Source organism: Stegostoma tigrinum, chromosome 14, assembly GCF_030684315.1.
Source record: "Stegostoma tigrinum isolate sSteTig4 chromosome 14, sSteTig4.hap1, whole genome shotgun sequence".
NCBI classification, from domain to species: domain Eukaryota; kingdom Metazoa; phylum Chordata; class Chondrichthyes; order Orectolobiformes; family Stegostomatidae; genus Stegostoma; species Stegostoma tigrinum.
The window spans coordinates 50,219,946-50,236,981 of record NC_081367.1 but is presented as its reverse complement, the minus strand read 5'-3'; the positions used below and the strand labels follow the sequence as shown (position 1 = coordinate 50,236,981).

The following is a 17,036-nucleotide window of genomic DNA, read 5'->3' as shown; positions in this document are numbered from 1 at the left end:
TGTTTCTTTCGTAAAGACAGAAGCAAAAAACTCATTTAGGGCTTCCCCTACCACCTCATTCTCCACACACAAGTTCCCTATGCTATCCCTGATCAGCCCTACTCTTTCTTTGACCATTCTCTTATTCCTCACATAAGTGTAAAATGCCTTTGTGTTCTTCCTAATCCGTTCTGCCAAGCCTTTCTCGTACCCCCTCCTGGCTCTCCTCAGACCATTTTTGAGCTCCTTCCTTGCCTGCCTGTAATCCTCTAGAGCTGAGCTTGACCCTAGCTTCCTCCACCTTATGTAAGCTACCTGCTTCCTTTTGACGAGAAGCTCCACCGCTCTTGTCATCCAAGGTTCCTTTATCTTACCCCTTCTTGCCTGTCTGAGAGGGACATATTTATTCATCACTCGCAACAACTGTTCCTTAAACAGTCTCCACATGTCTATAGTGCCTTTAACATGGAACAATTGCTCCCAGTCCATGCTTCCTAACTCCTGTCTAATCGCATCATAGTTTCCTCTTCCCCAATTAAATGTCCTCCCATTTTGCCTAATCCTCTCCTTCTCCATAGCTATGTAGAATGTGAGGCAGTTATGGTCACTATCAGCAAAATGCTCTCCCACCACAAGATCTGATAGCTGCCCCAGCTCGTTTCTGAGCACCAAGTCTAGAATGGCCTCTCCCCTCGTCGGCCTGTCAACGTACTGCGTTAGGAAACCCTCCTGAACACACCTTACAAAAACAGCTCCATTCAAATCTTCTGCTCGAAGGAGGTTCCAATCAATATTAGGAAAGTTAAAGTCACCCATTACAACAACCCTACTACGTCCACACTTTTCCAAAATCTGTCGACCTATGCTTTCTTCAATCTCCCTGCTGCAATTGGGGGGCCTGTAGTAAGCTTTGTGTATTGTGAAGAAGATAACCTGTGAGAAGGCAGAAGGGAGTTGAATGAGAAACGAGAAAACAAGGAATTCAGGGCTAGGGTGAGGGAAATAACCTTTTAAGTTTCACCCAATGAGCTGACATTAAGACAGCAGAGGCAGCTATCAGTCATACAGCCTGGAAACAGATTTGCCTGCGCCTCCTAATGTCCCAATCTGACCCAATCCCAGATGCGAGCCTATATCTATCCAAACCCTTCCTATTCATGTACCCATCCAGATGCCTAGAATGATATCAATTGTTACACCTCAGTGAGGTCGTGGTGGAAATCGTGTCCCAGTACTTCCAGGATTGTCACAAAAATAAACGATTTAATAAAAGTACGCAAATCCCCCAATTTGCCTATCTCTTAGACCCAGGTTGATAGATAACATGCACCAGGTTTCTGTACTTAACAAGAATTATGATTAATTAAAGATAAATGGATTATAGCTACAGGTATTTAATTGTGAATGATTGACATAGAACTCTACTAGTTAAAACTTTAACTTCCTTACAAAACTCTCCCTACACAGAAACAGGCACTAAAAGAAATTTGGAAAGATTGGGAGGCAGTTCAATGGTCCCTGACAACAGAATTCACCAAGATGATACTTTTGGCTCATCAGAACGTGCTGTTTCTTAACTTTCCATCCCAGTTGCTTGTAGGGGTCATAGGTGACTGCTTCACAATTACAGTCCCTGACTTTTGATTAAAAGCTACAGTGTACAGTAACTGATTAGGGGCCATAAGCTGACTTTGTTCAGGCTGGAGGTGTCCTTTACTGCAGAAGAAAGAATTGCACCTTCCATTCTGGATGTCCAGCTGTTCTGACCAAACATCTACACCTGTGAGCTGTTCACCTACTTAGGATCCAAAAAACATGATTGGCAGGCAGAAAGCCTTTGTCATCTTTATTACCATTCCACAGACTAATTAATTGTTGCTGGTCAAATCTCATTTTTGAACACATTCCCTCGTTCCAACTTGTGTACAATCTTTTCTCACACTATTTGAAGAAGCAACGGTATAAACAGCACTTACAGTGAGTTTCAGATAACTTGCTAAAAAGGTATGATCTTTACAAAATATCTTTTTCTTGATTTTAATTATGATAAGACAAAAATCCATGGACCGTTATTCTGGCTGACTCACAGGAATCAAGCGTATGTCAATGCCCTAGAACACTGAATCAAGCAGTGTATATAGGGATGAGTGGGAGGCTGTATTCATGAAACTGAGCAAGGCTTTTGACAATTCTTTTTGAATTCTTGCCCTATAATGCTGGGCACTGGTGTTCATTCACTCTTGGGTGAGTAAGGTGTTCATGTAAAAATTCAGCCCCTGAATATTTGTTCATCTAATACCACTTTGGATCTCTGGCTTTTGGGTGATGCCACTGCACTTTGTAAAATGATCGCAGAAAAGCTTACATAATTTAAAAATTTTCTGAAGAAGGGTCCTGACCCAAAACGTCAAGCTTTCCTGCTCCACTGATGCTGCTTGGCCCGCTGTGTTCATCCAGCTTCACACCGTGTTATCTCAGATTCTCCAGCATTGGCAGTTCCTACTATCTCTGTGATAATTTTAAAAGCATTTGGTATTCCACGTAGTAGTATTAGTTATGTGCATTGTCCTATGGTTCTTTGTTTTAATTATTTATCCCAATTGTGGTATTCAACCTTCAGTTATTCCTTTCCAGGAATTTTCATACCACCTTGATTTCATCGCTGGGAATCTAAATGCTGCTCTAGCTGTATTATTCATTTATTGTGTTCCATTAATTTTAAATAAACACACCACTGGATTGTATGTTTAGAAACCTATTCTTCATACCGATATCAAATATCTTGGTGTCTTTATTTGACAGGTGTGCCCCTGAAAGTTTGAAGACCCGAACATTTTCACATGCCAGTGATACATGGATGTTTGGTGTTACTCTGTGGGAGATGTATACCTATGGCCAGGAGCCTTGGATAGGCCTCAATGGAAGTCAGGTAGTGGATGTATCCTTTTGTTTTTGTGTGTGTTTGAAGTTCTGAATTTATGCCCATATCTGACTCAAAATTGCCTGCACCTGTATGCCTCTGGTTATCTTCCTGCTATTTCCTCTTGTTGCCGTTCATCTATTTAAGTTTATCTATATGTATGTTTCTGTACAGATAGGAGATTTAAAAATATTCATGGGATATGGGTATCACTGGCTAGCCCAGCATGTATTGCCCATGAAAAGGTGATGGTAATCCAGCCTTCTTGAACCATTGCAGTCCATATGATGTCAATGTATGCAATGCTATTAAGCAGCAAACCTTCAAGGTTTTGTCCCAGTGAAAAGGAGCAATGACATATCTCCAAATCAGTTGTGTGGCTTGGATGGAAACTTGCAGGATGTTGGTATTCCTTTGCATTGGCTGTCCCAGTTTTTCCAAGTGGTAGGTAATGTCAAAGGAGCTTTAATGAGTTGTTGCAGTGCATTCTATGAATGATACACAGTGCTGATACTGTGCATCAACGGTGAAAGAAGTGATTGTTGCAGGTGTTGAACGTGGTGTCATTAAAGCAGATTGCTTTACCGTGCATTGAGCTTCTTGAATGTGGCTGGAGCTGCATTCATCCAGGAAAGTGAGAAGTATTCCATGACACACCTAACATGTGACTTGTAGGTGGTGGTCAGACTTTAAGGAGTTTTGAGGTGAGTTGCTGCAGAATTCACAGCTTTCAATCCTGAGTCATAGCCACTGTATTTATTTGATATGTTGAGTTCAGTTTCTGGCCAGTAATAACACCAGTGATGTTGATAGTGAGGGATTCGGCAATGATAATGCAATTGAACATCAAGGGACAATAGTTGGATTCTCACTTATCAAGATGGCCATTACCTGCACTTCTATAGCACAGATGTTGCTTGCCAGTTACCAGCCTAAGCATGAATATTGTGCAGGCCTTGCTGCATTTGGATACAGACTTCTCCAGTACCTAGCAGCTGTTACTGCTGCTGGAAGTTACGCAGTTGTCAACATTCTGATCTCTGACCTTGGTGTATAGCAACACCTGAAAGTTGTTGGGTTTAGAACATTACCCTGCGTATTCTTTTAATGATGTTCTTTGACTGAAGTAACTGAACCCCATTAACCACAATCGTCATCTCTTGAGCTAGGTATGACGCTAACCAATGAGTTTTCCTGTTTCCCATTGACTCTAGATTTGCTAGAGTTTCTTTGATGACACACTTGATCCAATACTGCTTCAGTGTCGAGAGCTTCACCCTCGTTTCCTCTTTTGAGCTCAGTGGTTTTGAATACCAGTGAACATACTGTTGTGAAGTGCTGCTTGACAGAACTCTCAACACATTATGTCACTTTGCTACTAATTGACTGTTGACTGTGGTGGTAATTGATTAGGTTGGATCTGCATTACTTTTTGTTTTCAGGACGAATCTGGGTAATTTTTCATATCGCTGGGTACGCTGTATAGTTTCCAGTTTTATAGCTGGCCTGAAATAGCTTTGCTAGGTATGCAGCTAGTTTTAAGGTGCAGATCTTCGGTATTAATACCAGAATGTTGTCAGGGCCAACAGCCTTTACAGTATCCAGTACATTTTGCTGTTTCTGTACCAGGTGGAGTGAATTGAATTTGTGAAGACTGACATCTGTGATGCTTGGGACCTAAGGAGCATGCTGAGATGCACTGCTCATTTCTGGCTGATGATTGATTCAAACTCTTTAGTCTTGCCTCTTGCAATGATGTGCTGAGTGACCCATTGTTGGGGATGGGGTATTTGTTGAACCTCTTCCTGCTGTTCATTGATTAATTGTCTGGCACTATTCATAACTGTATGTGGAAGGACTGCAGAGAGTAGATCTGATCCTTTGGTTGTGAATTTCTTAGCTCTGTCTATTCCATGCTCCATCCATTGTTTGGCATACAAGTTGTCTTATGTTATAGATTCCAAATAGATTCCTATATGTTGACATATGTTTTATATATATCTGGTGTTATACCTGGTTTGTCCTTCTACACTCTTTGAATCAGGGGGGATATCCTGGCTAATTTTGATTAGTAGTGGAAGTAATGGGGAATATGAATCACCAAAGTATTACAGAACGTGGTTGAGTGCCAATCTATGACTGTTTAGGCCTTATAGATACTAGATCTCTTTGAAATCATCATGTCCAACATGGAATAGTGATGGAGTGCATCCTTGATTTGAGGATGGGACATTGTCTCCAAAAGGATTGTGTGGTAGACCCTCATACTGACATTGTCACGGATGCATCTGTTACAAGTCGGTTGGTGAGGGTGAGGTTTAGTACGTTCTTCCCTCTTGGGCCCTTAACACCTGCTACAGGCACAATCTAGCAGCTTTGTCCTTAAGGACTTGACCAGCTTGACCAGTAGTGGTGCTTTGAGCCACACTTGATGATAGTTATTGAAGTTCTCCTCCTAGAGTGTGTTTTGTGCCCTTCCCCTTTCACTGCTTCAGAGAGTGTTATTTGACATGGAAGAGACCTAATTCGTCAGCTGAGGAAGTCAATATGTTGTGAACAACAGAAGGTCTTTCCTTGCTCATTCTGCAACTGTGTCATGAGACTTCATGGGATCTCGTCCATAATCCCACCCGACTGGATATAACTGTGCACCAAAGAACAAAGAAAGTTACAGCACAGGGACAGGCCCTTCGGCCCTCCAAATTTGCGCCGATCGAGATCCTCTGTCTAACCTGTCATCTATTTTCTAAGGGTCTGTGTCCATTTGCTCCCCACCCATCCATGTACCTGTCCTGATATATCTTAAAAGACGCTAACGTGTCTGCGTCTACCACCTCCGCTGGCAACGCGTTCCAGGCACCCACCACCCTCTGCGTAAAGAACTTTCCACGCATATCTCCCTTAAGTTTTCCTCCGCTCACTTTGAACTCATGACCCCTAGTAATTGAGCCCCCCACTCTGGGGGAAACGAGCTTTTGGCTATTCACCCTGTCTATCCCCCTCGTGATTTTGTAGACCTCAATCAGGTCCCCCCTCAATCTCTGTATTTCTAATGCAAATAATCCTAATCTGCTCAACCTCTCTTCATAGCTAGCACCCTCAATGCCAGACAACATCCTGGTGAACCTCCTCTGCACGCTCTCCAAAGCATCCACATCCTTTCGGTAATGTGGCGACCAGGATTGTTTTATGGTTTGTGTAGGATTTTACCGAACACACTAATTCAGCAAAAGTTGCTATTTTACATAATGCCCACCAGATTTAGCAATGATTAATCTGTATGTAGATGTGTGTGTATCTGTGGATACCTTTGCACGTTCACGGTAATGTTTGTGGGGCTATTTATTCATTCACCTGGCCCACTGTTTTGGTGGTTATAATGTTGTTATATCTTTCTACTTTACAGATCTTGCACAAGATTGATAAGGAGGGTGAGAGATTGCAAAGGCCTGAAGACTGTCCTCAGGATATTTACAATGTGCTGCTGCAGTGCTGGGCACATAAACCTGAAGATCGACCCACATTCATGGCACTCCGAGATTTTCTGATTGAGGCAAGTGAACATAAAGTAATGTAAAGTTGCATTTATGTAGTTCCTTCATTGTTGTAAAATTTCCAGAGGTAAATTACAGGACTACAGCAGCAATATATTTGGAAACAATGCACAAGGGAGAAAATGATGCCAGTTATCGCTGGATTCCTACCAGTGCCACATAATAATGAGGTAAGAAATAGGGAGCGTGCAGCTAAACGTGACTACAGGGCTGGTGTAGGAGGGCGGGGTCTATTATGTGGATAATTGGAGCATGTCTATGGAAGGTGGGACCTTGTACAGTAAGGACGGGTTGCACCTGAACTGGAAGGGCTCAAAAATCATGGGAGGGAGGTTTGCTAGAGGTGTACGTGATGGTTTAAACTAGTTTGGCAGGAGCTGGAGAACCAGATTTATAATTCAGAAAATGAAGTATTCGGCCTTCCATCAGACGCAACAGGCAATGAAGTGATTTATAAAGAAATGCGGTCGATGGAGCGTAATTACGGACATTCAGATGGTTTGAGGATTGTGTACCTCAGTGCTAGAAGTATCAGGAATAAGGTGGATGAACTTAGAGCATGGGTCGGCACTTGGAACTACGATGTCATGGCCATTACAGAAACTTGAGTAACTCAGGGAGAGGAATGGTTGTTGGAAGTTCCGGGATTTAGATGTTTTAAAAGAAGTAAGGAGGGTGGAAAAAGAGGTGGGGGAGTGGCGTTGCTTGTCAGGGCGAGTATAGCAGCTACTGAAAGGCAGTTTGAGAATGATATGTCTGCAGAGTCAGTTTGGGGTGAGGTCAGGAACAAGAAAGGAGCAGTCACTTTGGGATTTTTTTCCTACCCCATAATAGTTGCAGAGAAGTGGAGGAGTGGATTGGGAGGCAGATACTGGAAAGGTGCAGAAATCACAGGGTAGTTGTCATGGGTGACTTAAACTTTCCAAATATCGATTGGAAGCATTTTAGTTGTAGTAGCTTAGATGGAGCAGATTTTGTCCAGTGCATTCAGGAAGGATTCCTGATACGGTATGTAGATAGACCAACACGAGGAGAGGCCACTTTGGATTTGGTGCTTGGTGATGAACCGGGCCAAGCGTTAGACCTGTTGGTAGGAGAACGTTTTGGCGGTAGCGATCATAATTCTGTTTCTTTCACGATATTCATAGATAAGGATAGGTACGTATGGCAGGGGTAAAGTTTATAATTGGGGGAAGGGTAATTACAATTCAGCTAGGCAAGAACTGGGTAACATAAGTTGGGAACAGATGTGTCAGAGAAGAGCACCACAGAAATGTGGAGATTGTTTAAGGAATGCAGACTGCATGTGCTCGATATGTTTGTCCCTAGCAGGCAGAGAAGATACGGTTGAGTGAGGGAGCCATGGTTCTCGAGAGAGGCTGAACGACTAGTTAAGAGGAAGAACGAAGCTTATGTAAGACTTAGGAAAAGAGGAGCGGAAAAGCCTCTAGAGGGATACAAGTTAACCAGGAAGGAGCTAAAGATAGGGCTCAGGGGAGCTGTAAGGTGGCATGAGAAAACCTTAGTGGATAGGATCAAGGAAAACTCCAAGGCTTTTTACACATATGTGCAGAACAAGAGAATGACCAGAGAAAGGGTAGGGCTGATCAAGGATTGTAAAGGGAATTTGTCATAGAGCCTAAAGAGATAGGAGAATTCCTTGATGAATACTTTACTTCAGTATTCACAACTGAGAGGGACCTAGTTGTAGAGGAGGACGTTGTGAAACAGGCAGGTAGGCTAGAGGAGGTTGATGTTAGTAAAGAAGTTGTGGTAGGAATTCTGAGGAAGTTGAAGATAGATAAGGCCCCTGGGCATGATGGGATTTACCCAAAGATTCTATGGGAAGCGAGGGACGTGATCGCAGGGCCTTGGGCGATGATTTTTTTCGTCCTCACAGTCCACGGATATGGTGCCGGAAGATTAGAAGGAGGCAAATGTCATTCCCTTGTTCAAAAAAGGGAACAAGGATAATGCTGAAAATTACAGGCCAGTTAGTCTTACGTCAGTGATGGGCAAATGATTGGAAAAGGCTCTGAGAGACAGGATTTATAATCACTTGGAAAGGCACAGTTTGATTTGTGATATCATGCCTCACAAATCTTACTGAATTCTTTGAAGAGGTGACCAAACAAGTGGATGAAGGTGGAGCAGTGGATGTGGTATACATGGATTTAAGTAAGGTGTTTGATAAGGTTCCCCATGGTAGCCTCATGCAGAAGGTAAGGAGGCTTGGGATGGGGGAAATATGACAGATTGGATTCAGAATTGGCTCACCTTTAGACAAAGGGTGGTAGTGGACGGAAAATATTTAATATGGGGTGCTCAGTTATGAATGGTGTACCACAAGGATCTGTCCTGGGTCCCCTTCTGTTTGTGGTTTTTGTAAATGATTTGGAAGAAGGACTGGAAGGGTGGATTAGCAAGTTCGCGGACGCTACGAAAGTGGGCCACGTTGTGGACACTGTCGGGTGGGCTGTTCTAGGTTACAAAGGGACGTTGATAGAATGCAGAGCTGGGCTGAGAAGTGGCAGATGGAGTCTAACCCTGAAAAATGTGAGGTGATTAATTTTGGAAAGACAAACTTGAAAGCAAAATACTGGGTTAATGGAAAGAATCTTGGCAATGTGGAGGAACAGAGCGATCTTGGGGTTCATATTCACAGTTCCCTGAGAGTTGTCACCTAGGTGGATAGAGTTGTTAAGGCGTATGGTGTGTTAGCTTTCATTAATAGAGGGATTCAGTTCAAGCGCTGTGAAGTTATGCTCCACCTATACAAAACCCTGGTTCAGCCACATCTGGAGTATTGTGTCCAGTTCTGGTTGCCTCATTACAGGAAAGATGTAGAAGCATTAGAAAAGGTGCAGAGGAGATTTACCAGGATGTTGCCTGGAATGGAGGGAAGGTCATATGAGGAAAGGTTGAGAGAGCTAAGGCTTTTCTCTTTAGAATGACAAAGGATGAGAGGGGACTTGGTAGAGGTGTACAAAACGATCAGAGGTATAGATAGAGTAGACAGCCAGAGACTTTTTCCTCGGGTGGAGGTAGCTTTTACGAGGGGACATAGTTTTAAAGTGAAAGGAGGTAGATATGTGGGAGATGTCAGAGGTAGGATCTTTACTCGGAGAGTGGTAGGGGCGTGGAATGCATTGCCAGAGAGGGTAGTGGAGTTGGCCTCATTAGGGGCATTTAAGTGGCTATTAGATAGGCATGTGGATGATAGTATAAAGTAGTGTTGGAGCTTAGATAGTCCTTAGGTTTAGGGTAAAAGTTCGGCACAACATGGTGGGCCAAAGGGCCTACACAGTGCTCTTCTGTTCTATGTTCTATGACAAAAAGCTATGTCAAAGAGCCAGTTTTTTAAAGTGCTTCAGAAGAGGAAAGAGAGAGGTGGAGAGATTTTAGGATGCAGTTCCAGAATTTGGAACCCTGACAATTGAGAGTGTGGCAATAGTGACATAGCAATGAAATCGGGCAGGCCAGAACTGGAAGAGTGCAAAGACCTCAGTGGATTGTGGGACTGGAGGATATTGCAGAGATGTTGGAATAGTTTGGGAAATTGGGGGCATGATGGTGATGGTTGTCACAAGGCTGTGAAAGGATTTGAAAATGAGAATTCAAAATTTTAAATAATTTCTTGCCTGGGAACCAGTGTAGATAGAGGAAGATGTGGTGGCCCAGTCACAGTGCTCTGTTATGGTGCGTGCACAAACTGTAAAATTGCCCAGCTAAATACAATGTGTGCGCCAGAGTAAGAAGCACAGGTTGCATACAAGAATGATAAAGAATTAGAGGGAACATTTGAGAGTGGGAGTTCATGTGTGTTAGCACATGGGTGGTAGTTTGCAATTGACAAAACATCTGTGGGTTTGTCAGGAGTGTGCTGAAATAATTAAACAAAGAGGTAATAAATGCCTGGATGAGGATTTCAGCAGTGAATAAGTTAAGGCAAGGGAAGAGTTGCAGGTGAAAATAAGCATTCTTTTAGTAGGTATATGATATACTTGGGTCTAATATGATATCAAGATTGTGGACAGTTTGATTCAGTCTCAAGACTTGCCACAGAGATGTGGTGTTAGTGACAATTGAATTGAGTTTGTGATCGAGACCAAAGACAATGGCTTCTGTAATCCCACAATCTCCTGATTTGTCTGCTCATCCAGTATTGAATTTTGGAGAAGGAGTCTGAACATAGATTTAGGAAGGACATGAAGAGGGGGCAATGAAAGCTTAACTAAAGGCACAGTTTCGTCATCTGAGGTGGGGCAGTAAGAAGAATGGAACTGACATTAGTGAAATTATCCTCTGGCTGTTGCACAGCTTGGAAAGGGCTGAGAGAGAATAGGATGAAGTACTAGAAGTTGCTGCTGATTAAAGCCAACTAATGTGCACCTCCAGAGATGTTTATAATATGTAATCGTCGAACCTCTTCTATATGCTTATAATTACATGCAGGCAAACCAATCCTGAGAAGGGGGCGCAACGACCTAGTGGTATTGCAGCTAGACTATTAATCCAGAGACCCAGATAACATTCTGGGGTCCTGGGTTCGAATCCCACCACGGCAAATAGTGGAATTTGAATTCAATAAAATATCTGGAATTAAGAATCTAATGATAACCATGAATCCATTGTTGATTGTCAGGGGAAAAACCCATCTGGTTTGCTAATGTCCTTTAGGGAAGGAAACTGCCATCCTTACCTGGTCTGGCTTACATGTGACTCCAGACCCACAGGAATGCAGTTGACTCTCACCTAGGGATGGGCAATAAATGCTTCCTAGTCAGCGATGCTGTTGTCCCATTAATAAATAAAGCAAAAAAAATGACTGCTGGAAAGATGATAACTGTTGAAGAATTGAAGTTTGTGAAGTTGAATGATCTGAAGGCAAAGAAAAGAAAGGAGACACGATAGTTGGAGGTGGGGTAGGGAGAAAAGGGGAGAAAGTAGACAAGGGGTAAAATAGAATTGATGAGTTTATTTTCAGAGTGCGGTTCAAATGTACATGATTGCACATAGGGAAATATTAAGCAAGGTTGCTAATTAAGTCAGGGGAGCTTAGCTTTAGAATACATGGATAAAGAGAGGAGTTATTAAGTGATTAAAAATTAAATTTAGAGTTGAAGTTGATTTAGAGAACCTAGCTTTGAATTGTTCTGTGGATAATTTGACAGACCACTAGGAGACTCAGGCACAGGTTACAATTGTTTATTCAAGCACACACAAGGGAAAGTCAGACTTAAGCAGGCTTTTATAAGATGTTCACTTCTTCATGTATTCCCGTAGTCAAGTAAAGAATCAATCACTGAATTTTGCAACTTAAGATCTTGGGCTAAAGAGACTTCAGTTCCCATGTATGTATTCATTGGGCAATGTTCTTATCTACGCAAGGTTTCTCACACCTCACTGATTCTATAGTCTAGGCTGCCTCCTTGTTTCAATCACATACACCGTGGTCTGGCCCTTTTCCGGTCTTTTCTGTTTGTCTTACTTTACTAAAAGGTGCTTCTAACTGAAAGTGTATACCTCATTGAATTGAAAACCAGATTTGGAGATGCGTGAGTAGAAATGGGCAGTTCAATGTGCTGGCCAACAAGGCAAGTTTGACTAAAAGAAAACTTGAACTTTTTTCCATATCATTTTTAAAATTGCTGCTGCTGGAGCCAAGTGTTCAACCGGTGCCTTTGGATGACTCCCTTTTGAAATCACTTCAGATATATCTGAATAGCTGGAAATAATGAGGCACCATAAAACTATTGATCAAATTGTTGTTGACTGAGTATTTGGATTTGAAAGACAGCAGCCAGAGATAATTAGGTTGTCCTAAAATTATTATTTTGGATGCTTAACTTCAATGAGAAAAATGAAAATAGTTTTTTGAAATTAACCATAACTGTATTGTAGATTGGTGGCTCTGTCAGCACCAATGTTGTCAATTTGTTTATTCATCTGTTCAGGTGATTAATTGACAGCACATTTAAACCTGAAAGAACAAGTAGAATTAATAGTAATTGTGCTAAATTAAAGATGTCACAATTCCTAGTAATATGGAAAGTTGAAACAGACAAAATGCAGACATGCTACAGGTAGTAAGGATTGAAAGATGAATTATAATTTAGGAAATTTTGGAACTAGGTTTTATTGTCATGTGTACTCAAGTACAAGTGGAAAGTGTACAAAGTCTCTCTTCACTGACGCTATCTTAGGTACAATACCAGAATTTTAAAAAAACAACCATTTTAAATACAAAAACAAAAACAATAATCGAAGATACAAAAACCAGAATTAAAAAAAACAAAATCAGAAATACAAAAATAAACCAAGAAGAGAGGGAATGGCTTATCTCCATTCAAACAGTGTCAAGAAAAGGCTGAAAAGTTTAATTAAAAATAGTTTGTTCTCTGAACTCAAAATTAAATTTCAGAACAGTCCTTAGCAGAGTAAGCAGTTTAGGTCCATAAAAAACTTGTACAGTGCTCTAGCAGTGATTTCAAAGGCTACAGGTGAGCATAAATGGCTCTAATGTGGGCTATTTGTACAGAATCTATACTTAGTTTTCAGCTTAAATATAGAATTTTCTACAAAGATCCCAAATGTTCAGAACATTTTTCGTTCTCCCTGTTCTGTTTATATGTTTATATATTGAAATAGGTTCTCTCTTTTGATGTTAACTTGTCCTGGTTCTCATTTTTTATTTAAATGATTTATCAATCCAGTGCAAAGCAATACATTGTCTGAGCAAAGATAATAAAATGTGAGGCTGGATGAACACAGCAGGCCAAGCAGCATCTCAGGAGCACAAAAGCTGACGTTTCGGGCCAACGTCAGCTTTTGTGCTCCTGAGATGCTGCTTGGCCTGCTGTGTTCATCCAGCCTCACATTTTATTATCTTGGAATCTCCAGCATCTGCAGTTCCCATTATCTCTGATACATTGTCTGAGCAATTGAGTTTTTCTAAATCTGCAGTGCTTTAAAAATAATGTATTTATCACAGGCCCAGCCCACGGACATGCGAGCACTGCAAGACTTCAGTGAATTGGACAAACTGCAGATTCAGATGAATGACGTTATCACAGTCATCGAGGGCAGGTATGTGTCTACAAATTACACTTGCAACAGTATTTCATTGTCTGTAAAACAATGGCATACTGCTGATTTCACCCAGCAATGTAGATTGTTTATCCTGTTTTGCCTTTAGTGCCCGGGGTTAGATGAGGAAAAGCTTCTGCCGCTTTGTCCGCTAATTAAGAAAGCTTGTGAGGAGTGCACACATGGAGTGTAGTGATTGTAACAAGGTCAGCGAAGTAGATCTCATAAAATATGAATTCCTTGATAGGGACTGTTAATCTAATCCAATCAGGGGCCCTGGCCGACAGGTAAGAACAGGAATATCAGACATCCTGTTGACACTGAAAGCTGGGTCTGAGAGAGCTGGCTCAGTGTTAAGGATGTTTCATGTGTAAATAAAGGTTCAGTGGTGATGGGACACCAGCCTCTGTGGAATTATTTCAGTGGTGACGAGAGTGGGATTAATGATGTAACCATACATAAGACCTACTAGTTGAAGTCTGAATGAAGCTCAAACAGACACTACAACTGGCTTTATTGTTTGCAAATGCAAAACGTGGAGCATTTGAGTTGCAGAACATTCCAATGGAAGTGGGCATCCTCGCCAGTCTGACTGAGCTTGGGAACACCACTGAGTGAAGTCAATTGCACAGCCTCATTCAGGACATATCCCAAACAGAGGGACTCCAGGCTAGCACACAGCAAAACAAAGCTAAGTCTTGGCCAAATGGTTAAAATTTTCTTCAGGTTTGGGGCCAGCAAGCCATTGTGGTTGCTGCCAGTATGCAGATTCAAGATGGCAAAACAGTCCCACTGGACCTAGATTGAGTAAGATTGGCTAATATCCAGGAGAATGCACACACTAGAAAGCCCACTTACATCTAATTTGGTGCAATTAAATTGCTTAGCAACATCCAAATCAGAACCAATCAAAATAAACGTCTGGTTCAACGGTCACCCAGGTCTAATGAAGTTTGAAACTATCTCGGCTGTCTCAGTCATCACAGAACCAGTCTTTAATAAAATTTTCTCTGGACTCCAACGCTTAAGTTTTGCACAAGACCTCAGCTAGGCTGAGAGCCTATAGTGGGGGATCTTTGCAGATTAAAGGGACAGTTTCGATTCCAGTCTCTTAACGGAAGCAGTTGATTCAGATACCACGGATTGTGGAAAACGCTCGGAGCCAAGCTTGATGGTGCGAAATTAGGAAAGAAAAGGTCACCTATATTGGCTCAATATTTTTCACTTAGAAAGTGGCTGCCTGATTGAAGTCATAAATGAATACCTGGAAGTTTTTTCAGGAAGGTGTAGGGACTATCAAAGGAGCCAAAGCCACCTTGCACATTGACCAGGAAGCAATTCGATTATGCAAGGCCTGTCCAGTACCATTTGCCTTACGGGCAAAAATACAGGCAGAAATCTGAAGGCTGGAAAGTGATGGAATTAACAAGCCACTACAGTTTGTGGAACAGGCAGTACTGGTCTTACCAATTGTGAAGCCTGATGGGCTGGTTCGCGTTTGTGGAATGTCAAACAAATGGTAAACTGTTTTTTGCAGCCGGATAAATACCCAGTCACTCTCATAAAGGATTTTTATGCAAAGCTGGCAGGGGGTGCTGTCCTTCATAAAGCTGGACATGAGCCATGTGTACTTGCAGTTGTGGTTAGATGAGAATTCCCAGGCATATGCTAGAATTAATATGCATAAGAGTTTGTACCAATATACGTGACTGATATTTGGGGTATAGCCAGCCTGTGCTATTTTTCAGCGGACAATGGGGAGCATTTTGTATAAGGCCTACCCCAGGTCACCATTTCGTATGGATGATGTGACTCCGATGTCTATATAGAGCTTAGATTTTTCCTCGAACTGATGGGCTAGTATGGCAAGTTCATACATAACCTGGCATCTATCCTGGTACCTTTGCATTAACTCTCAAAAAAGGATCAGCTTGGGCGATGGTTTCACAGCCGAGCTGTAGTTTTCAGGGGAGAGAAGAAACGGCTATCATCCTGTGAGGTGTTGGCACACTGTGATCTGAAGCGTAATCTGGTATTGACATGAGATGTCTCCCTATATGCCATTGGGGTAATATGAACTCCTACGTGGGCCAATGAAGAAGAATGGCCAACAGCGTATGCATTAAGGACTTCGGCTAACACTGAGCATAGATACGCCCAGAGAGAGAAGGAAGGTTTGGCAGTCATATTTGTACTCGGAAAGTTCCACCAATACTTTTACAGACATTAATTTGTAATAATAAAGGACCACAAAGTCCTGCTAGTTCTAATTAAAGAGGACAAGACAGTACCACCCTTAGTTTCAGATTGAATTCAGTGGTGGGCTGTAATATAAGTACTAGTGTTATTATGTGTTAGAACACTGTCTGGGAGACCAAATAGCAAATGGAGCTGCATTGAGCAGATACACTACCGGTTGTACCACCACTGGAAGAGTCCATAATTGTTTTAAATTTTCTGGACACAGTTCCAGTCACAGCCTGACAATATCAGACTTTGAACGCAAAGATCTGGTCCTGGCAAAACTGAAACAGCTGGTGGTGCTGGGGGAAAGCAAAGGGACTTCACAACCAGAATTGGACCCAAAGAGACTAGATCCCAGAAGAGGATGGTATATCGTTATGGGAAGCAAGAGTGATTGTTCCAAGCAAAGGTTGCTGCCAGAGACTGGCTGAACTGCACCAGGGTCATCCAGGGGCTTCCAAAATGAAGATATTTTTGACAAGTTACTTTTTTTGTTTCTTTATTCATTCACAGGATGAGGGCGTCACTGGCTAGATGGCCGTTTATTGCCCATCCCTAATTGCCCAGAGGACAGTAAAGAATCAACCACATTACTGTGGGTCTGGAGTCACATATAGGCCAGACCAGGTAGGGATAGCAGCTTCCTTCCCTAAAAGACATTGATGAACCAGATGGCTTTTTTCCCCCCTGACAATGAGCAATGGATTTATCGTCATCATTAGGCTTGGAATTCCAGATATTTATTGAATTTCCTCATCTGCCATATGAGATTCAAACGAGGATCCCCAAAATATTATCTGAGTCTCTGGGTTAACAGTCCAGCAATAATACCACTCGGCCATCACCTTCCCTCTTGGTAGCCAGGATTGGATGCAGACATAGCTGCATTGATGGGCCAGTGCCCAGAATACCAGCGAGGACAAAAATTACCACCAGCAGCTCCCCCATGTTCATGGAATGGCCCGGTAAACCCTGCACCCCACTACAGGTCGGCCATGCAGATTCTTTCACAGCCTCAATATTCTTGGTTATTGTGGACGCCCACTAAGAGTAGCTGGATGCGCATAGAGTTCATTTGTCAAACATGGGGACAACATTAGAAAAACTGCACACATCTGTTGCAATAAATGGACTCCTGGAAGTGTTGGTCACAGGTAATGGGCCATCATTTACCAGCAGGGAATTTGAATATTTCCTAAATTTGAATGGTATTCGACATATAAGGACAGCTACATACCATCCATTATCCA

At 42.1% G+C, this 17,036-nt stretch overlaps 1 protein-coding gene across 4 annotated transcripts in view; it reads left to right on the top strand.

Moving 5' to 3' along the window:
- tnk2b (tyrosine kinase, non-receptor, 2b) overlaps positions 1 to 17,036 on the top strand; it is a 178,832-nt gene that overhangs the window by 101,966 nt on the left and 59,830 nt on the right. For all 4 annotated transcript variants that reach the window (XM_048542028.2, XM_048542025.2, XM_048542027.2 and 1 more), the window contains exons 7-9: positions 2,782 to 2,908; positions 6,306 to 6,452; positions 13,448 to 13,542. In XM_048542028.2, the coding sequence (XP_048397985.2) occupies positions 2,782 to 2,908; positions 6,306 to 6,452; positions 13,448 to 13,542 (369 nt within the window). The remainder of the gene's footprint in view (positions 1 to 2,781; positions 2,909 to 6,305; positions 6,453 to 13,447; positions 13,543 to 17,036) is intronic.